Here is a 23,394-nt window from a genome sequence, read left to right on the forward strand (position 1 = left end):
CGGCAGAAATACAGATAAAGATAAAGCTCGTCTCGGGCGGTCGGACGGGTTTTATTTCATACACTGTGAATACACATTTTAATGATTATCAGTTTGCAATCAGTGGTTTCAAATGAACATTATCAACCTGTACTTTCTTTCGGAGCTTAGAATATAAACAATTGAGCAAATGAACGGGTATGTTCTGGAAGTACAATAAAAAAACCGTGCATTTACAATGTTGTATTTTGTGACAAAGCTGATTTTTAGCATAAGCATTATTTCTACAATATTTTCTGAAATGATTACTTCCTGTAGTTGGTTTGGTCACTTAGCAACGCTAGATTTTCCTGTTGAAGAGGCATATATACTCCACAGAGAAAAGCACGACCCTCTGTCGAGTTGAGTGCATGTGATAGTTTGTATGGGTGAAGCGAATGCAAATATTCATGATATATTTCCGCATACTGTCGTCGTTTTTTACCCCAGAGTATTTCCCCTTGAATCATATAGAAGTCAGCACTGGGCGCTAGGCCATGTACAAGAGTCGGGTATGTCAGTTCAACAATTACTCTCTCCCGACGGAAGATGGCTGCCAAATACCTGAACTGGTCGGCCATCTTGGACGGAATATACATCAGGTCACATGACCCATGATACACGTGACCTATGTCCCCAACGTTGGTAGTATATGTTTTCAAGAAGTTGCTCACGTGTGTATTCCCCGGTTCCTTGCTGTTTATTCTGACCATCGTGTCTAGAGCACGGTTAACTGCCTTCTGACCCGAGACATGTTTCCACCACACCCATTTATTTGTTTCATCCCGCGGGATTAACTGCCCGTGACGCACAATCCATATTCGGTCACGTGGTAGGTCCGCGATATTCCACGAGTTCAAGAGAGTGTCGTCCCCGATCTGTAGGTAACCTCTGACGTTAAGGTTAAACTTGGAGGTCAAGGTCAGACACTCCCACATAAAATGCCATCCTTCCTTGATGCCCTCTATAAACAGAATATTCGATAAGGCAACAGATGCAATAAGTTTGGACTCGAAACTGTCCTGTCTTGGACCACAGTAAATGATGTGAGCAAAGTATCGTCTGTGAATTGCTTCCAAGAGAGGAAGATTGTCATAAAACTTGTCCGAGTTGAAAGTGATGATGAGAGCAATATCGGTTATGACTGGTGCAGGTGATGATGAATACTTGACTTGAGGACATAGAGGCTTCATCACAGTAGACAGGTCAGAGGCGGGAGGCTGAATTGCTGAAATCAAAACGGGTCTAATCAACCCAGAGGTCGCGATCAACGTGCTCTGACAATGGAATTCGTGATTATATCTTTTAGGTTCCTTGTACCCTGCGACTTCCAGATCCGCTAGCCAGACTTGGATCAGTTCTCTGTCTTCAGACGTCATCACATTGTGGTCCAGCAGGTACCCGCTAAGCTCTCGTACACACTGGAACATGGTACTGTCAGTCTTACAGTCACATGGACCCATAACCTCCTTCACCAATGACTTAATGACTCGGGATGTGTTCGTTGTCCGATTCAGGAACTGTTGATGGCTGTCCCATTTGGGGATGAGCCCTACAACTCCTCCAACCTCCCACAGCAGCCTCTGTGACAACGCCTGCCCCACCCCAAAGCCGGATGGCAGGAACAGCATTACTATGGACCAGAACCCTTCTTCGTGGTATAACGTGGGGACATCATCTAATTCTGTGTACACGTGGTTGGGTAGGAAAACAGTGGGGAGTCTGTTGTATACCTGTCTAAGTGATTGCAGGTGTGCTGACTTTGAGGGATTCAGATTCCCGGGTAAAACGGGCCCTACCTTCTGTTGAATCAAAGGCGCCAAATTGTCTTGAGCACAATATCGTAATAGCCCTCGATTTGCATAATTTGTGTTCGTACTTTGAAACAGCGCATGTCTATCTAAGTAACTCTTTCTGTCCGCATAGACAATGCCATGGGTAGGATGGTGGAGGAAATAACCCTGAGCAGTGTCTTCCGGGCTGTAAGCGGCACATCGGTCATAGATGACGTCAGCACCTCGCGAGATAACAGTTAAGAATCCCAAAGCCCTCTGTCGGAGTTTATGGTCGTCAATTACCTTGATGACGTCATATGTTTGAGCAGCTGGATCACCAAGGCTAACTGTGAAACAAGATGGTTTTCTGCGGAAAAAACAAAACTTCTGATGGTTAATATGGAGCGATGGGGTAGCCTAGCGGTTAAAGCGCCACGCCTCAGACCCGGGTTCGATTTCCCTCATGGGTACATTGTGTGAAACACATCCTTGGTGTCCCCCGTCGTGATATTGCTGAAATATTGGTAAATACCCACTTTACAGCGAGTAAATGAAAACCATTGTGAGTTGACAAATATGTGGCACAGTGTATGATACAGAATCTGTGATTCAGACAAGATAACCAAATCCTATGTTTCAATAAAGTACAAGCAACTTTGGGGGTGGGGGTGGGGTGTCTAGTTTTAGCAATATTCTCGCTATATCACGGTTCAGGACACCAGAAATGTGTTCCATACATTGCACTCATCTGGGAATCGAACCCAGGCTTTGGGCATTACAGGCGACCACTTTATCCACTGGGCTTTCCCACAGATGGTCAAATAATAAATATCAATAGCTTGATGAAGCATTTCCCGCTTTTTTACAGCGTTATCAAGATTTGTAACCTTTCCCGCAGTAACAGGCTCTGATTTATTTATTTTAAATTTATTTTAAATTTCTCATCAAACTTAGTGTGCACTTACCTGTTGCAAGCCGGTATGGAGACATTGTCATCCACAACAATCAGAACCTTCCAGCTGTCTTCGTGGCTACCATCCGTTAGAAACCCGTCGTTACCGCACATCACTACCCATCTGCAATGCATGTACGTCAATAGTCGGCTGGGCCAGACAATCACGTGTGGGCATCATAGGCAACGTCCACGTTGTCGAGATACGGTAGCATACATTCAACAAGCGATTGATGTCATGAGCATCAATCCGAGAATTTGGGACACTTTTACCTTCATTTAACCGGTTAACTAGCCTCATCATCAGATCCAATTTTCTTCCATCGTTCGTTTATTAATAGTCTAAATATGATACCTACATGATGGCGATCTGTAAATAATCGAGTGAGTGAGTTAATTTAGTTTTACGCCGCACTCAGCAATATTCCAGCTATATGGCGGCGGTCTGTAAATAATCGAGTCTGGACCAGACAATCCAGTGATCAACAGCATGAGCATCGATCTGCGCAATTGGGAACCGATGACATGTGTCAACCAAGCCAGCGAGCCTGACTACCCGATCCCGATAGTCGCCTCTTATGACAAGCATGGGTTACTGAAGGCTCATTCTAACCCGGACCTCTACGGGTTGTAAATACTCGAACCAGTGCAAGGCAATTGGTGTCATGAGCATTGATCTGCTTTGCCATACATCTTGTGAAAAATAGCAATATTCATGGGTTTTTTTCAATTCATGTTCACATAAGTTGATGACCTATAAAAAGATGAAAACAATTATTACATAAATTATAGCAGATTTTTAACCTTAATCTTTTTCTCGTTATTTTGCAAAGAAATATACGCGATGAAACCCATTCATATATAAACAAGAAAGCTACGATTTGATATTACTGTGGGGCGTGAACTGAGTGCTGTCACATAGAGTACATATCATGTGAAGTTAAGCCTAGTCAAGTTTATTCTCATGAGTCATATACATGACATAGAGTAAAACAAATACATGTGCAAAGCAATGAAACACATACATATAATATGCAGGGAGATATTTGTTTCGTAATTCGCTTAACTCATTGCATTCTAACATAAAGTGAAATTCATCCCCAATTTTACTCTTGCATGATGTACACAACCTATTTTCTTTATAAATTGTATGCCATCTACCAGTTTCGACAGGGAGTTTGTGGTTACAGTTTTTAAGTTTTGTAGTATAAATACGTAAATCTAGAGGAAGTTGCAACAAATAAGTTTCAATATAAAGATTATCCTTAAACATATTGTAATATAGGACATTTCGATGACTGTGATTTACGTTCTCTCCAAGTTTGAAGAAACTGATCAACGAGTACAGTTTTAACATTATTTACCAGCAAATGAGTACTCTGAAATTCTTGTAATTGCCAAATGTAACTAAAAGCCTGTATTCTCTAAGACAGATTGTACTTCCGCTATTGGCGGATATTTAGCATCTGCCTGAGAATTGTGCAAATTAAACATTAATTTATACATTACTTTTGATTGTTTACCATGAGATAATAATAATGTATACCAATATGATAACATTGTCAATTTAAAAGAAATACTAAGTGGATATCTTCCAAGTTCACCGTAAACCATAAAATCAGGGTTTGTTGTTTTTACCTTTAATATGTATTTAGAAAATTTCAAATGAATACGTTCTAATTGAATAGTGTTTTCGTAGCCCCACACCTCAGCACCATACAATAAAATAGGCTTAACAAGTTGATCAAAATGTTTAAGTTGGCAGTCGACCGCTATATCTAACAAGCGAAATTCCAACCTGTCAGTGCCCCGCCCCTTGTTTTGATGCCCTGTGCCTCTGGAGCGTGATGGTCTCTCGTTGGTCCACGTGATCCTCAACAGCAGGAACATCAACCACAACGTCGCCATCCCCACCATCAACACCAGACTCTTGTAGGCTGGAGCGATAAAACTTTTATGAAAGACGTCGACACATATGCATGCTGGTTGTCATATATTAATCATGATCATCTACGGTGAGTGTAACGGGCGGTCTTCCAGTTCCATTACGGCGTCAGCTTTGGTTTGTTTTCTTTTTTGTTATTTAACGCCGCACTCGGTAATATTCATGGCATAATCGATGACATTATCGATCTACACAAATCCTAGGGATATTTGACTGAGTATTGTCTTACACCGCTTTTAGCAATATTCCAGCTATCTCACGGAGGAGGGACACAAGAAATTGACTTCACATAATGTTCCTCTTCGGGGAGTCGAACTAGGTCCTCAGCGTGACGAGCGAGGGCTTTAACAACCAGACTACCATGCTCCTCCATCTGGGATAAGATGACATGTATCAAAAGCCAGCAAGATTGACCACCCGATCCCGTTAGTCGTTTATTCAAAGCATGGTTGCTGCAGACCAATTCTAACAACTTTTCTATCCTTTCTGAGAAGGCTAACCCTGATCAAACAGCTTGCAACTGTGACAGTCTTTGAAATCTTCATAAAAAGAAAATGTTCGCATGTACCTCACAAGTTATGAAATGCAGGCACCTATGGTTGCTAGGTCGATTATTATTTTCCTGCCAACGTTGCAGGAATGGCGAATGGGACCGTACGCCTGAAGCCCCGGACTACCAATAGTAGAAACAAACGGAAACGGTTAGAACGTTCTGGACTACCAACAGCAGAAACAAAAGAGAGAGGATTAGAACGTCGTGGCCTACCAATAGCAGAAACAAACACAAAGGGGTACAACGTCCTGGCCTACCAATGGCAGAAACAAACACAAAGGGTTAGAACGTCCTGGCCTACCAATAGCAGAAATAAACAAAAGGATCAGAACGTCCTGGCCTAGCAGAAACAAACAGAAACGGTTAGAACTTTCTGGCCTACAAACAGGACAAAAAAACCAGAAAGATTAGAACGTCCTGGCCTACCAATAGCAGAAACAGACAGAAAGGGTTAGAACGTCCTGGCCTACCAAGAGCAGGAGCAAACCCAAAGGATCAGAACGTCCTGGCCTACCAACAGCAAAAACAAAGAGAAGGATCAGAACGTCCTGGCCTAGGAGAAAACACAGAAAGGGCTAGAACGTCCTGGCCGACCAATAGCAGAAAAAACAGAAAGATTAGAACGTCCTGGCCAACCAATAGCAGAAACAAAAAGAAGGGTTAGAACGTCCTGGCCTACCAAAAGCAGAAACAAACAAAAGGATTAGAACGTCCTGGCCTACCAACAGCAGAAACAAACAGAAGCTGTTAGAACGTTCTGGCCCACCAACAGCAGAAAGATACAACAAAGATGAGAACGTCCTGGCCTACCAATAGCAGAAACAAACACAAAGGATCAGAACGTCCTTTCCTACCAATAGCAGAAACAAACAGAAGGATCAGAACGTCTTGGCCTAGGAGAAAAACACAGAAGGGTTAGAACGTCCTGGCCTACCAATAGCAGAAACAAACAGAAAGATTAGAACGTCCTGGCCAACCAATAGCAGAAACAAACAGAAGGATTAGAACGTCCTGGCCTACCAACAGCAGAAACAAACAGAAGGATTAGAACGTCCTGGCATACTAATAGCAGAAACAAACAGAAGCTGTTAGAACGTCCTGGCCTACCAACAGCAGAAAGATACAGCAAAGATGAGAACGTCCTGGCCTACCAATAGCAGAAACAAACAGAAAAGATTAGAATGTCCTGGCCTACCAACAGCAGAAACAGACAGAAAGGGTTAGAACCTCCTGGCCTACCAACAGCTGAAACAAACAGAAAGGGTTAGAACGTCCTGGCCTACCAACAGCAGAAACAAACACAAAGGATCAGAAGGTCCTGGCCTAGGAGAAAAACACAGAAAGAGCTAGAACGTTCTGGCCTACCAATAGCAGAAACAAACAGAAAGATTAGAACGTCCTGGCCTACAAGTAGCAGAAACAAACAGAAAGATTAGAACGTCCTGGCCTACCAATAGCACAAACAAACAGAAGGATTAGAACGTCCTGGCATACCAATAGCAGAAACAAACAGAAGCTGTTAGAACGTCCTGACCCACCAACAGCAGAAACAAAGAGAAGGATCAGAACGTCCTGGCCTAGGAGAAAAAAACAGAAAGGGCTAGAACGTCCTGGCCTCACAATAGAAGAAACAAACAGAAGGATTAGAACGTCGTGGCCTACCAATAGCAGAAACAAACAGTGAGGGGTACAACGTCCTGGCCTACCAATGGCAGAAACAAACACAAAGGGTTAGAACGTCCTGGCCTACCAATAGCAGAAACAAACAGTGAGGGTTAGAACGTCCTGGCCAACCAATAGCAGTAACAAACAGAAAGTGTAAGAACGTCCTGGCCTACCAATTAGCAGAAACAAACAGTAAGGGTTAGAACGTCCTGGCCTACCAATAGCAGAAACAGTCAGTAAGGGTTAGAACGTCCTGGCCTACCAATAGCAGAAAGAAACACAAAGGGTTAGAACGTCCTGGCCTAGCAAAAACACACAGAAAGGGTTAGAACGTCCTGGCCTACGAGTAGCAGAAACAAAGACAATGGGTTGGAACGTCCTGGCCTACCAACAGCAGAAACAAACACAAAGGGTTTGAACGTCCTGGCCTACAAATAGCAGAAACAAAGGAGGGTTAGAACGTCCTGGCCTACCAATAGCAGAAACAAACAGTAAAGGTTAGAACGTCCTAGCCTACCAATGGCAGAAACAGACAGCAAGGGTTAGAACGTCCTGGCCTACCAATAGCAGAAACAAACACAAAGGGTTAGAACGTCCTGGCCCAGCAAAAACACACAGAAAGGGTTAGAACGTCCTGGCCTACCAGTAGCAGAAACAAACACAATCGGTTAGAACGTCCTGGCCTACCAACAGCAGAAACAAACAGAAAGGGTTACAACGTCCTGGCCTGGCTAGAACAAACAGAAAGGGTTAGAACGTCCTAGCCTACCAACAGCAGAAACAAACACAAAGAATCAGAACGTCCTGTCCTACCAAGAGCAGAAACAAAGAGAAGGATCAGAACGTCCTGGCCCAGGAGAAAAAAAACAGAAAAGATTAGAACGTCCTGGCCAACCAATAGCAGAAACAAACAGAAGGGTTAGAACGTCCTTGCCGACCAACAGGAGAAACAAACACAAAAGATTAGAACGTCCTGGCCTACCAATAGCAGAAAGAAAGAGAAGGGTAAGAACGTCCTGGCCGACCAACAGGAGAAACAAACAGAAGGATTACAACGTCCTGGCCCACCAACAGCAGAAAGATACAGCAAAGATGAGAACGTCCTGGCCTACCAATAGCAGAAACAACAGAAAAGATTAGAATGTCCTGGCCTACCAACAGCAGAAACGGTCAGAAAGGGTTAGAACGTCCTGGCGTACCAATAGCAGAAACAAACAGTGAGGGTTAGAACGTCCTGTCCTAGCTAAAACAAACAGAAAGTGTTAGAACGTCCTGGCCGACCAACAGCAGAAACAAACAGAAGGATTAGAACGTCCTTGTCCATTAACAGCAGAAAGATACAGCAAAGATGAGAACGTCCTGACCTACCAATAGCAGAAACAAACAGAAAAGATTAAAATGTCCTGGCCTACCAACAGCAGAAACGGACAGAAAGGGTAAGAACGTCCTGGCCTTCCAATAGCAGAAATAAACAGTGAGGGTTAGAAAGTCCTGGCCAACCAAAAGTCCAAAAGATTACCAATAGCAGAAACAAAACAAACACAAAGGATCAGAACGTCCTGTCCTACCAATAGCAGAGACAAACAGAAAGGGTTAGAACGTCCTGGCCTACCAATAGCAGAAACAAACAGAAAGTGTTAGAACGTCCTGGCCTACCAACAGCAGAAACAAACACAAAGGATCAGAACGTCCTTACCTACCAACAGCAGAAACAAAGAGAAGGATCAGAACGTCCTGGCCTAGGAAAAAATCCAGAAAGGGCTAGAACGTCCTGACCTAACAATAGCAGAAACAAACAGAAGCTGTTAGAACGTCCTGGCATACCAATAGCAGAAACATAAACAGAAGGATTAGAACGTCCTGGCCTACCATCAGCCTGGAGTAACAAACAGAAAAGGGTTAGGAACGTCCTGGAAAGCAGAAAAACAGTGAGGGTTAGAACGTCCTGGCCTACCAATAGCAGTGAGGGTTAAACAAACAGAAAGGGTTAGAACGTCCTGGCCTACCAATAGCAGAAACAAAACAAAAGGATTAGAACGTCCTGGCCTACCTACCAACAGCAGAAACAAACAAACAAACAGAAAGGATCAGAACGTCCTGGCCTAGGAAAAAATCCAGAAAGGGCTAGAACGTCCTGACCTAACAATAGCAGAAACAAACAGAAGCGGTTAGAACGTCCTGGCATACCAATAGCAGAAACATAAACAGAAGGATTAGAACGTCCTGGCCTACCAACAGCAGAAACAAACAGTGAGGGGTACAACGTCCTGGCCTACCAATAGCAGTAACAAACAGAGACAAACAAAAAAGGGTTAGAACGTCCTGGCCTACCAACAGCAGAAACAAACAAGCAGTAACAAACAGAAAGGGTTAGAACGTCCTGGCCTACCAATAGCAGAAACAAACAGTGAGGGTTAGAACGTCCTGGCCTACCAATAGCAGAAACAAACAGTGAGGGTTAGAACGTCCTGGCCAACCAATAGCAGTAACAAACACAAAGGGTTAGAACGTCCTGGCCTACCAATAGCAGAAACAAACAGGGAGGGTTAGAACGTCCTGGCCTACCAACAGCAGAAACAAACACAAAGGGTTAGAACGTCCTGGCCTACCAATAGCAGAAAGAAACAGTGAGGGTTAGAACGTCCTGGCCTACCAATAGCAGAAACAGTCAGTAAGGGTTAGAACGTCCTGGCCTACCAATAGCAGAAACAAACACAAAGGGTTAGAACGTCCTGGCCTAGCAAAACAAACAGAAAGGGTTAGAACGTCCTGGCCTACCAATAGCAGAAACAAACACAATGGGTTAGAACGTCCTGGCCTACCAATAGCAGAAAGAAACAGAAAGGGTTACAACGTCCTGGCCTACCAATAGCAGAAACAAACAGAAAGTGTTAGAACGTCCTGGCCTACCAACAGCAGAAACAAACCACAAAGAATTAGAACGTCCTGGCCTACCAATAGCAGAAACAAACAGTGAGGGTTAGAACGTCCTGGCCTACCAATAGCAGAAACAAACAGTGAGGGTTAGAACGTCCTGGCCTACCAACAGGAGAAACAAAGACAAAGGGGGTTAGAACGAAGGAGTAGAACGTCCTGGCCTACCAGTAGCAGAAACAAACACAATCGGTTAGAACGTCCTGGCCTACCAATAGCAGAAACAAACAGAAAGGGTTACAACGTCCTGGCCTGGCTAAAACAAACAGAAAGTGTTAGAACGTCCTGGCCTACCAACAGCAGAAACAAACACAAAGAATCAGAACGTCCTGTCCTACCAAGAGCAGAAACAAAGAGAAGAATCAGAACGTCCTCGTCTAGGAGAAAAACACAGAAAAGATTAGAACGTCCTGGCCTACCAATAGCAGAAACAAACAGAAGGGTTAGAACGTCCCTGCCTACCAAAAACAAACAGAAAGGGTTAGAACGTCCTGGCCTACCAGTAGCAGAAACAAACACAATGGGTTAGAACGTCCTGGCCTACCAATAGCAGAAAGAAACAGAAAGGGTTACAAAACAGAAACAGAAAGTGTTAGAACGTCCTGGCCTACCAACAGCAGAAACAACCACAAAGAATCAGAACGTCCTGGCCTACCAATAGCAGAAAGAAACAGTGAGGGTTAGAACGTCCTGGCCTACCAATAGCAGAAACAAACAGAAGGTTAGAACGTCCTGGCCTACCAACAGGAGAAACAAACAGAAAGGGGTTAGAACGTCCTGGCCTACCAATAGCAGAAACAAACAGAAAGGGTTAGAACGTCCTGGCCTACCAATAGCAGAAACAAACAGTAAGGGTTAGAACGTCCTGGCCTAACAATAGCAGAAACAAACAGAAAGGGTTAGAACGTCCTGGCCTAGCAAAAACACACAGAAAGGGTTAGAACGTCCTGGCCTACCAGTAGCAGAAACAAAGACAATGGGTTAGAACGTCCTGGCCTACCAATAGCAGAAAGAAACAGAAAGGGTTACAACGTCCTGGTGTAGCTAAAACAAACAGAAAGTGTTAGACCGTCCTGGCCTACCAACAGCAGAAACAAACACAAAGAACGTCCTGGCCTACCAATAACAGAAACGAACAGAAGGATTAGAACGTCCTGGCTTACCAATAGCAGAAAAAACCAGTGAGGGTTAGAACGTCCTGACCTACCAATAGCAGAAACAAACAGTGTGGGTTAGAACGTCCTGGCCTACTAACAGCAGAAACAAACAGAAAGGGTTAGAACGTCCTGGCCTACCAATAGCAGAAACAAACAGAAGGATTAGAAGGTCCTGGCTTACCAATAGCAGTAACAAACAGAAAGGATCAGAATGTCTTGGCCTACCAATAGCAGAAACAAACAGTGAAGGATAGAACCTCCTGGCCTACCAATGGCATAAACAGACAGAAAGGGTTAGAACGTCCTGGCCTACCAGTAGCAGAAACAAACACAATCGGTTAGAACGTCCTGGCCTACCAATGGCAGAAACAAACAGAAAGGGTTACAACGTCCTGGCCTGGCTAAGAAACAAACAGAAAGTGTTAGAACGTCCTGGCCTACCAACAGCAGAAACAAACACAAAGAATCAGAACGTCCTGTCCTACCAAGAGCAGAAACAAAGAGAAGAATCAGAACGTCCTGGTTTTAGAACGTCCTGGCCTACCAATAGCAGAAACAAACAGAAGGGTTAGAAGCAAAAGAAACAAACAGAAAGGGTTAGAACGTCCTGGCCTACCAGTAGCAGAAACAAACACAATGGGTTAGAACGTCCTGGCCTACCAATAGCAGAAAGAAACAGTTACAACGTCCTGTCCTAGCTAACAGAAACAGAAAAGAACGTCCTGGCCTACCAACAGCAGAAACAACCACAAAGAATCAGAACGTCCTGGCCTACCAATAGCAGAAAGAAACAGTGAGGGTTAGAACGTCCTGGCCTACCAATAGCAGAAACAAACAGTGAGGGTTAGAACGTCCTGGCCTACCAACAGGAGAAACAAACACAAAGGGGTTAGAACGTCCTGGCCTACCAATAGCAGAAACAAACAGTGAGGGTTAGAACGTCCTGGCCTACCAATACAGAAACAGTCAGCAGAACGTCCTGGCCTAACAATAGCAGAAACAAACAAGGGTTAGAACGTCCTGGCCTAGCAAAAACACCAGAAAGGGTTAGAACGCCCTGGCCTACCAGTAAAGAAACAAAGACAATGGGTTAGAACGTCCTGGCCTACCAATAGCAGAAAGAAACAGAAAGGGTTACAACGTCCTGGTGTAGCTAAAACAAACAGAAAGTGTTAGACCGTCCTGGCCTACCAACAGCAGAAACAAACACAAAGAACGTCCTGGCCTACCAATAACAGAAACGAACAGAAGGATTAGAACGTCCTGGCTTACCAATAGCAGAAACAACCAGTGAGGGTTAGAACGTCCTGACCTACCAATAGCAGAAACAAACAGTGAGGGTTAGAACGTCCTGGCCTACTAACAGCAGAAACAAACAGAAAGGGTTAGAACGTCCTGGCCTACCAATAGCAGAAACAAACAGAAGGATTAGAACGTCCTGGCTTACCAATAGCAGTAACAAACAGAAAGCGTCAGAATGTCTTGGCCTACCAATAGCAGAAACAAACAGTGAAGGATAGAACCTCCTGGACTACCAATAGCAGAAACAAACAGTGAGGGTTAGAACGTCCTGGCCTACCAACAGGAGAAACAAACACAAAGAGGTTAGAACGAAGGAGTAGAACGTCCTGGCCTACCAATGGCATAAACAGACAGAAAGGGTTAGAACGTCCTGGCCTACCAGTAGCAGAAACAAACACAATCGGTTAGAACGTCCTGGCCTACCAATGGCAGAAACAAACAGAAAGGGTTACAACGTCCTGGCCTGGCTAAAACAAACAGAAAGTGTTAGAACGTCCTGGCCTACCAACAGCAGAAACAAACACAAAGAATCAGAACGTCCTGTCCTACCAAGAGCAGAAACAAAGAGAAGAATCAGAACGTCCTGGTTTAGGAGAAAAACACAGAAAAGATTAGAACGTCCTGGCCTACCAATAGCAGAAACAAACAGAAGGGTTAGAACGTCCGTGCCTAGCAAAAACAAACAGAAAGGGTTAGAACGTCCTGGCCTACCAGTAGCAGAAACAAACACAATGGGTTAGAACGTCCTGGCCTACCAATAGCAGAAAGAAACAGAAAGGGTTACAACGTCCTGTCCTAGCTAAAAGAAACAGAAAGTGTTAGAACGTCCTGGCCTACCAACAGCAGAAACAACCACAAAGAATCAGAACGTCCTGGCCTACCAATAGCAGAAAGAAACAGTGAGGGTTAGAACGTCCTGGCCTACCAACAGGAGAAACAAACACAAAGGGTTAGAACGTCCTGGCCTACCAATAGCAGAAAGAAACAGTGAGGGTTAGAACGTCCTGGCCTACCAATAGCAGAAACAGTCAGTAAGGGTTAGAACGTCCTGGCCTAACAATAGCAGAAACAAACACAAAGGGTTAGAACGTCCTGGCCTAGCAAAAACACACAGAAAGGGTTAGAACGCCCTGGCCTACCAATAGCAGAAACAAACAGAATGGGTTAGAACGTCCTGGCCTACCAATAGCAGAAAGAAACAGAAAGGGTTACAACGTCCTGGTGTAGCTAAAACAAACAGAAAGTGTTAGAACGTCCTGGCCTACCAACAGCAGAAACAAACACAAAGAACGTCCTGGCCTACCAATAACAGAAACGAACAGAATGGATCAGAACGTCCTGGCTTAACAATAGCAGAAACGAACAGAAGGATTAGAACGTCCTCCTTACCAATAGCAGAAACAACCAGTGAGGGTTAGAACGTCCTGACCTACCAATAGCAGAAACATAAACAGAAGGATTAGAACGTCCTGGCCTACCAATAGCAGAAACAAACAGTGAGGGTTAGAACGTCCTGACCTACCACTAGCAGAACCAAACACAAAGGGTTAGAACGTCCTGGCCTACTAACAGCAGAAACAAACAGAAAGGGTTAGAACGTCCTGGCCTACCAATAGCAGAAACAAACAGTGAACGATAGAACCTCCTGGCCTACCAATAGCAGAAACAAACAGTGAGGGTTAGAACGTCCTGGCCTACCAACAGGAGAAACAAACACAAAGAGGTTAGAACGAAGGAGTAGAACGTCCTGGCCTACCAATGGCATAAACAGACAGAAAGGGTTAGAACGTCCTGGCCTACCAGTAGCAGAAACAAACACAATCGGTTAGAACGTCCTGGCCTACCAATGGCAGTAACAAACAGAAAGGGTTACAACGTCCTGGCCTGGCTAAAACAAACAGAAAGTGTTAGAACGTCCTGGCCTACCAACAGCAGAAACAAACACAAAGAATCAGAACGTCCTGTCCTACCAAGAGCAGAAACAAAGAGAAGAATCAGAACGTCCTGGTTTAGGAGAAAAACACAGAAAAGATTAGAACGTCCTGGCCTACCAATAGCAGAAACAAACAGAAGGGTTAGAACGTCCGTGCCTACCAAAAACAAACAGAAAGGGTTAGAACGTCCTGGCCTACCAGTAGCAGAAACAAACACAATGGGTTAGAACGTCCTGGCCTACCAATAGCAGAAAGAAACAGAAAGGGTTACAACGTCCTGTCCTAGCTAAAAGAAACAGAAAGTGTTAGAACGTCCTGGCCTACCTAAACAGCAGAAACAACCACAAAGAATCAGAACGTCCTGGACTACCAATAGCAGAAAGAAACAGTGAGGGTTAGAACGTCCTGGCCTACCAATAGCAGAAACAAACAGAAAGGGTTAGAACGTCCTGGCCTACCAACAGGAGAAACAAACACAAAGGGGTTAGAAAGTCCTGGCCTACCAATAGCAGAAAGAAACAGTGAGGGTTAGAACGTCCTGGCCTACCAATAGCAGAAACAGTCAGTAAGGGTTAGAACGTCCTGGCCTAACAATAGCAGAAACAAACACAAAGGGTTAGAACGTCCTGGCCTAGCAAAAACACACAGAAAGGGTTAGAACGCCCTGGCCTACCAATAGCAGAAACAAACAGAATGGGTTAGAACGTCCTGGCCTACCAATAGCAGAAAGAAACAGAAAGGGTTACAACGTCCTGGTGTAGCTAAAACAAACAGAAAGTGTTAGAACGTCCTGGCCTACCAACAGCAGAAACAAACACAAATAACGTCCTGGCCTACCAATAACAGAAACGAACAGAAGGATTAGAACGTCCTGGCTTACCAATAGCAGAAAAAACCAGTGAGGGTTAGAACGTCCTGACCTACCAATAGCAGAAACATAAACAGAAGGATTAGAACGTCCTGGCCTACCAATAGCAGAAACAAACAGAAGGGTTAGAACGTCCGTGCCTACCAAAAACAAACAGAAAGGGTTAGAACGTCCTGGCCTACCAGTAGCAGAAACAAACACAATGGGTTAGAACGTCCTGGCCTACCAATAGCAGAAAGAAACAGAAAGGGTTACAACGTCCTGTCCTAGCTAAAAGAAACAGAAAGTGTTAGAACGTCCTGGCCTACCAACAGCAGAAACAACCACAAAGAATCAGAACGTCCTGGACTACCAATAGCAGAAAGAAACAGTGAGGGTTAGAACGTCCTGGCCTACCAATAGCAGAAACAAACAGAAAGGGTTAGAACGTCCTGGCCTACCAACAGGAGAAACAAACACAAAGGGTTAGAACGTCCTGGCCTACCAATAGCAGAAAGAAACAGTGAGGGTTAGAACGTCCTGGCCTACCAATAGCAGAAACAGTCAGTAAGGGTTAGAACGTCCTGGCCTAACAATAGCAGAAACAAACACAAAGGGTTAGAACGTCCTGGCCTAGCAAAAACACACAGAAAGGGTTAGAACGCCCTGGCCTACCAATAGCAGAAACAAAGACAATGGGTTAGAACGTCCTGGCCTACCAATAGCAGAAAGAAACAGAAAGGGTTACAACGTCCTGGTGTAGCTAAAACAAACAGAAAGTGTTAGAACGTCCTGGCCTACCAACAGCAGAAACAAACACAAAGAACGTCCTGGCCTACCAATAACAGAAACGAACAGAAGGATTAGAACGTCCTGGCTTACCAATAGCACAAACAACCAGTGAGGGTTAGAACGTCCTGACCTACCAATAGCAGAAACATAAACAGAAGGATTAGAACGTCCTGGCCTACCAATAGCAGAAACAAACAGTGAGGGTTAGAACGTCCTGACCTACCACTAGCAGAACCAAACACAAAGGGTTAGAACGTCCTGGCCTACTAACAGCAGAAACAAACAGAAAGGGTTAGAACGTCCTGGCCTACCAATAGCAGAAACAAACAGTGAAGGATAGAACCTCCTGGCCTACCAATAGCAGAAACAAACAGTGAGGGTTAGAACGTCCTGGCCTACCAACAGGAGAAACAAACACAAAGAGGTTAGAACGAAGGAGTAGAACGTCCTGGCCTACCAATGGCATAAACAGACAGAAAGGGTTAGAACGTCCTGGCCTACCAGTAGCAGAAACAAACACAATCGGTTAGAACGTCCTGGCCAACCAATGGCAGAAACAAACAGAAAGGGTTACAACGTCCTGGCCTGGCTAAAACAAACAGAAAGTGTTAGAACGTCCTGGCCTACCAACAGCAGAAACAAACACAAAGAATCAGAACGTCCTGTCCTACCAAGAGCAGAAACAAAGAGAAGAATCAGAACGTCCTCGTCTAGGAGAAAAACACAGAAAAGATTAGAACGTCCTGGCCTACCAATAGCAGAAACAAACAGAAGGGTTAGAACGTCCCTGCCTACCAAAAACAAACAGAAAGGGTTAGAACGTCCTGGCCTACCAGTAGCAGAAACAAACAGAAGGATTAGAACGTCCTGGCTTACCAATAGCAGTAACAAACAGAAAGGATCAGAACGTCCTGGCCTACCAATAGCAGAAACAAACAGTGAAGGTTAGAACCTCCTGGCCTACCAATAGCAGAAACAAACAGTGAGGGTTAGAACGTCCTGACCTACCAATAGCAGAAACATAAACAGAAGGATTAGAACGTCCTGGCCTACCAATAGCAGAAACAAACAGTGAGGGTTAGAACGTCCTGGCCTACTAACAGCAGAAACAAACAGAAAGGGTTAGAACGTCCTGGCCTACCAATAGCAGAAACAAACAGAAGGATTAGAACGTCCTGGCTTACCAATAGCAGAAACAAACAGAAAGGATCAGAACGTCTTGGCCTACCAATAGCAGAAACAAACAGTGAAGGTTAGAACCTCCTGGCCTACCAATAGCAGAAACAAACAGAAGGATTAGAACGTCCTCGCCTACCGACAGCAGAAACAAACAGAAGGAGTAGAACGTCCTGGCCTACCAATAGCAGAAACAAACAGAATGGATCAGAACGTCCTGGCCTACCAATAGCAGAAACAAACAGAAGGATCAGGACGTCCTGGCCTCGTCGAAACACAGAGAAAGGGTGAGAGCGTCCTGGCCTACCAATAGCAGAAACAGACAGAAAGGGTTACTACGTCCTGGCCTACCGATAGCAGAAATAAACAGAATGGATCAGAACGTCCTTGCCTACCAACAGCAAAAACAAACAGAAAGGGTTAGAACGTCCTGGCCTACCTATAGCAGAAACAAATAGAATGTATCAGAACGTCCTGGACTACCAACAGCAGAAAGAAACAGAAGGAGTAGAACGTCCTGGCCTACCGACAGCAGAAACAAGCAGAAAGGATCAGAACGTCCTGGCCTACCAACAGCAGAAGCAAATAGAAGGATTAGAACGCCCAGGCTTACCAATAGCAGAAACAAATAGAAGGATTAGAACGTCCTGGCCTACCGACAGCAGAAACAAACAGAAAGGGAAGACTCCGTTTAAATCTGCACTCATGGTGTATGTCGTACACATTCCACAGTCAACAGAGACGACAAAACCTTTAACAAATAATTGAATATATAAATTAATTATTATTCAAAGACCCTGAACGTAAGCAGGGACAACAGTCTACCTTTTCGAATCCTCCATGCCATTGTCACTGATTCCAGCGAGTGAAGTTCTCTTTGTGATTGTGATACAGTCTTGTTAGGGACCGCTCACGCCTTCAAATATTTACAGGCAATTAGCTCCGAGATCTCCACGCCTTCAAACACAAATAGAGAGGATATTCAAATTCAAAATTCATTGTTAAGACAATTTAATATAATAAACTCAGTAAATATGGTAACGCCACACGAGATAATGCAGCGAAGTATTTAATGTTTCACTATTCTTACTGTCACCTAATAAATCATTCTGACATTCATATAGTTACATTTCTAAACTTACATCTCATAACTTTGAGCTAAAAGTAAAGATGGCAGTGATACTTAGTTTATACACAAAGGTAAGCATCAAGCGAGATTAAATCTGCCGTGTAACTACGGTAAAGATACCAAAGCCGGGTGGATATAATTGTGTGTAACGTCATACTAGGTATGATGGATATACTTGTGTGGATGGTCACACTAGGTGTGATGGATATTGTTGTGTGGACTGTCACACTAGGTGTGAAGGATATTGTTGTGTGGACTGTCACACTAGGTGTGATGGATATGGTTCTTTGGACTGTCACAATAGGTGTGATGGATATGGTTGTGTTGATGGTCACACTAGGTGTGATGGATATTGTTGTGTGGACTGTCACATTAGGTGTGATGGTTATGGTTGTGTTGATGGTCACACTAGGTGTGATGGATATGGTTGTGTGGACTGTCACACTAGGTGTGATGGATATGGTTGTGTGGATGGTCACACTAGGTGTGATGGATATGGTTGTGTGGACGGTCACACTAGGTGTGATGGATATGGTTGTGTGGACTATCACACTAGGTGTGGTGGATATGGTTGTGTGGACTGTCACACTAGGTGTGGTGGATATGGTTGTGTGGATGGTCACACTAGGTGTGGTGGATATGGTTGTGTGTACTGTCACACTGGGTCTGGTGGATATGGTTGTGTGGATGGTCACACTAGGTGTGGTGGATATGGTTGTGTGGACTGTCACACTAGGTGTGATGGATATGGTTGTGTGGATAGTCACACTAGGTGTGATGGATATAGTTGTGTGGACTGTCACACTAGGTGTGATGGATATGGTTGTGTGGATGGTCACACTAGGTGTGGTGGATATGGTTATGTGGACTGTCACACTAGGTGTGGTGGATATGGTTGTGTGGACTGTCACACTAGGTGTGGTGGATATGGTTGTGTGGACTGTCACACTAGTTGTGACAGATATGGTTGTGTGGATTGTCTAGAAAAAACATTTCGTATGTGTGTTTGCGTGTATGTTTGTATGTTTGTTTTGACTGGATAGAAGTTATACCCGCTTGGTCTCTACAGGAACTTCGACTCTCTGGGGAACAGCAACTCGGCTGCTCGATCATCTTTCCTTTTCGAAATAGGCAATCGCGAGTGGCAGATTTTGCCAAGCCTACACAGAAACGGTCCACCCACCAATTGTAGACATTCCATTCCACAGGCGTCTTGTATCGTTTCTCGTATCTTGTAGCCACAGACCGGAATCGTTTCGCCAGTCCGCATAGAGAGCAGCAGCAACAGTCGGTTCTTCCCTTCGTATTTCGCTCTGGCAAACTTTTTGCACGTATAGATTCCCTCCGGAACGTCTGCCGCTGTTCGGTGTTCGTTGGATGGAGGGGCTGCCACTCCCATATACATAGCCGATTTGGAGGCTTCTAAAGGCATGGTGCACCTTCTTTGGTGTTGTTTCACGATTCCCTATACTTAGGGGATAACTGTACTGTGTTTGACGAATTTGGGACGTATACCGGTGGTTATATAGCCGCAAATTTAGTTATATCGGCGACGCGTAAGCAGAGCCGATTTAACGTTAAAGGACAAGGTATGATAAAGGCCCTTATTGGCCCACAAAATTTCATGATATTCAAAGTTCTACAACATGATAATTTTAGCATAAAAAATGCTAAATGAATTGTTGAAATTACCTCCATATGTTTTTTTTATATGTTTTAGTGCTGTTTTTTCCCTCTTTGAAGACCTCAAAGTTAACCTATTTTACAATATCTTCGAAAAACCTGCATTTTCATATTTTCAGAGTGATAAAAAAGTGTGAGCAAAAGCTTGACCCATCCCAATTTTTCACCACACATGAAGAGAGTAAATTAGAATGCACTCCTAAAAAATTGTGGTGGGTCACGCTTTTGCTCATATCAAATGTTTAAAAGTACATTTTTTCAGTTGTATGAAATTGCCCCATACAACATCTCAAAAATAAACATTGGCGTAAAGTAATATCTCTGAAAACTATCCGTCACATTTACACAACTATACCATGATTCATTACTATTTTGAATGTTTTAGAGCACTAAAATGAACTTATCAAACATGTTTATTAAACAATTTCAATATCGTAAGGGACTCTCAAGGCTGATTACTTTGAGGTAAACAAGGGTAGATCTAGTGTTTTGGAGACCCTGTTGATCACTGCTGGAAAAATAAGAAGACATCAGAAGATTTTTCAAAATATGATCAGGCAGCATTCTAAAGGTGAGAATCTTTGTAATTATGCTAGAATTTTATCATATTTGTTCTATCATCTGTTTAGCAAACCCCTCTGTGTCACCTGTCACTGTCAAATAACACTGGCATTCCACTGGATGTAACAGTGTATAAACATACACATTTTAACAAAAATTATGTACCTTGATGTTTTCTAGGATATATCAGGCTACATTTAATATTGTTAGAATAAGAACATTGTATCAAGGTCTAGCAGATTATGAAAAGCAAGCAGACGTCAAGTGACACATTGTTGCAAAGTGTATATATAAGCTTAAAGTGACAAATAATAACAGTAGAATCTGTAGCCTAGTGGTTACAGTGATGGCTTCTCAATTTTTTTCTGTTATCAGACATTCAGGTTCAAATCCTAATTGTTTTTTCTCTTCTTTTTTTCTTCAAAAGTTAAGTTAAACATTGTAAATTGGCTGACAAAAACTTGAGCACATGAAATACAAATTTTTGTAAAAAAATTCTTAAGTTTGGTAATGTAAGTTACACTGTTCAAACAAACTTGAATTAACATCATGTAAATCTTGTTTAAGCCTGAAGACACTGACTTTTCCACTTTGTTCCCCACACAATAAAGAATCTGTAGAAGGTAAGCATTGTTTCAAAATGTTAGTATGGTAATTTCTGTAAGTAAATATTTACAAACTGTCCAGAGCTGTTAATTAGTGGTGCACTGATCAAACAAATAATTAGTTTATGGATATTTTGTGGGCTGCCAGTCAATTACCAATAACCAATCACATAATCAATTAAAAGCGTTCACTATTTCTTCTTAAAAATATGTTTACAGAATCAATGACTATTGGTTTCAATTGTCATATTAAAACTGAAGACTGATTACCTTTGTTTTCAAGTGCTCTAACAGTTGTTTTTATCTTATATCTATAATTGATCAAAAAGTGGCCTCAACAAATTGATAATGCTTTTGGAGGTCAATTCCCTTCCCTATATAACTATCCTATTGACATGTTTAGCATTAGAAAAATTACAAAGCACCAATTTCTTGAACATAATGATAATTCTTTTATGATTTCAAATATTTGTTTTCAGATAAGAGAAATTTGCTTGGACTGATTTCAGGAGTGTCATTTCAAAACTTGAGGTGGAAGGTAAGAATAAAGTGAGTGCTAAAAAATAACCAATATTTTTATTTAATGTGACAGAATTTCAGAAATACTGATGTCTCAGTGGTGATTAAATCTGCATAAGCCTTCAAGGCCAGACTACTGACATTTGAAAATAAATAAGTAATGTTACCCTTGTATAGATTTATAATATCAAAGTTTTAAAACAGGATTTTCTTTTGATATAAAGTCATCTGTTTTTCAGTTGAGAGAAGATCTGGGTATGGCAGACACCAAGACAATATGCCTGTTTCCAGCAACTCTAGTGATACATGGTTGAATGCTGCAGTTCTTGACAGTGATTCAGAAACTGATTCTGAGATTGATGACCATGTGGATGAAGAGTGAAAGTGGATGTTTTATATATATTTGCAGTGAATGAGTTGTGAATAATTACTTTTTGAAGATTTTTGAATACTGACTTTTAACACTTACTTGGTGTCAAAATTAAGCTGTGCCAAGAATGTAATTTCACCTGAAATAGGCCCCTTTGAGGTCAAGACCTGTGCTTTTTAGTGCAACATGATTGGTTATTATAACAACATGTTGAGAATGAGATGTTTACTGTATATATTTGCAAGAATGTTGTAAATACTGACTTTTAACACTTACATGGTGTTAAATCAAGCTGTGCCAAGAATGTAATTTCACCTGAAATAGGCCCCTTTGAGGTCAAGACCTGTGATTTTTAGTGCAACATGATTGGTTATTGTAATAACATGTTGTGAATGAGATGTTTACTGTATATTTGCTAGAACCGGTGTGAATACTGACTTTTAACAATTACTTGTTAAAATCAAGCTGTGCCCAAAATGTAATTAGACCTAAAATGGGCCCCCTGTGATTTTTCGTGGGACATGATTGGTTATCATAAGCACATGTTGTAAAATTGACCTATAGTTTATGTTTGCAAAGAAAGTTGTCAATAATATGCTTTTTGTAATCAATTGGCAAGTAATTGAATTACTGTCCACAATGTATTGAAACCCTAATTGGGCCCCTTGAAGTTAAAACCTTGTGATTGATGTTGACATGTTTCTTCTTCATGAATACCTGTTGCAAAACTGATACCGTTTTATGTGTAAATAAACTGATAGTTGTATATAAGTCATTATGGCACACTGATATTTCGTTATTTTTTCATGGGAACTGATAAAACCCATTTTTGGCCCCTCTGCATTGAAATTATGGCCTCAGATCATTTAAAAAATAGCTTTTTTATGCAAAGCCATCTTGTCTCTAAACAAATAACATGTGTTCAGCCAATTCTGTTTGTGGGCCAAAAATCACCCTTATCATACCTTGTCCTTTGCGTTATATCGGCGACGCGTAAGCGGAGCCGATATAACGTTGAATTTGCGGCTATATAACCACCGGTATACGTCCCCAATTCGTCAAACACAGTACAGTTATCCCCATTCTAATTCAACTCGTTTTACGCTGTGTTTTCGTGAAAGAAATTCATTATTTAAACCGGGTTAAAGTTCCTCTAGGTCAAAGGTTAATCATATCACTCCTTCAACTTACACCATCGCCAGAGAAAGTAGTTCCCTTTTCAAACTACACACGTTTATTATGTGCACACAGACAAAATTGGACAATGATGAATAGATCATAGTATTATAGATAAAATGGACGGTATTATGATGAAACCGCCCTCTAGTTACAGAAATGAGCGTCCCGCTGATTCCTCAACTACGGGCCATTATCTGTTCTGTTGTCAAATGACGTCATAGCAGGTGACGTCACGCTCCATAATGACGTCATAAACCTTGTTTCAGGATCTAACAGTGTTGGGTCAACAGCCCGTTGC

General features: G+C 42.7%; 1 protein-coding gene across 1 annotated transcript; it reads right to left on the reverse strand.

The window, feature by feature from the left end:
- Positions 1-284: 284 nt before the first annotated feature.
- On the reverse strand, positions 285-1,649 carry LOC124275667. The gene is made up of 2 exons (XM_046711290.1): positions 552-1,649; positions 285-329 (listed from the first exon to the last, which is right to left on the reverse strand). The coding sequence occupies exons 1-2, from the start codon at positions 1,647-1,649 to the stop codon at positions 285-287; spliced, it is 1,143 nt and encodes a 380-aa protein (XP_046567246.1).
- Positions 1,650-23,394: the final 21,745 nt, after the last annotated feature.

This window comes from Haliotis rubra, unplaced genomic scaffold (genome assembly GCF_003918875.1).
Source record: "Haliotis rubra isolate DU_JTF1 unplaced genomic scaffold, ASM391887v1 Scf2005, whole genome shotgun sequence".
NCBI lineage: Eukaryota > Metazoa > Mollusca > Gastropoda > Lepetellida > Haliotidae > Haliotis > Haliotis rubra.

Coding starts and splice junctions, on each gene's coding strand:
- LOC124275667 (XM_046711290.1), bottom strand. CDS start 1,649: ATGCTGTTCCTGCCATCCGGCTTTGGGGTGGGGCAGGCGTTGTCACAG. Junction 330..551: donor CCATCTTCCGTCGGGAGAGA/GTAATTGTTGAA, acceptor CCTCTTCAACAG/GAAAATCTAGCGTTGCTAAG.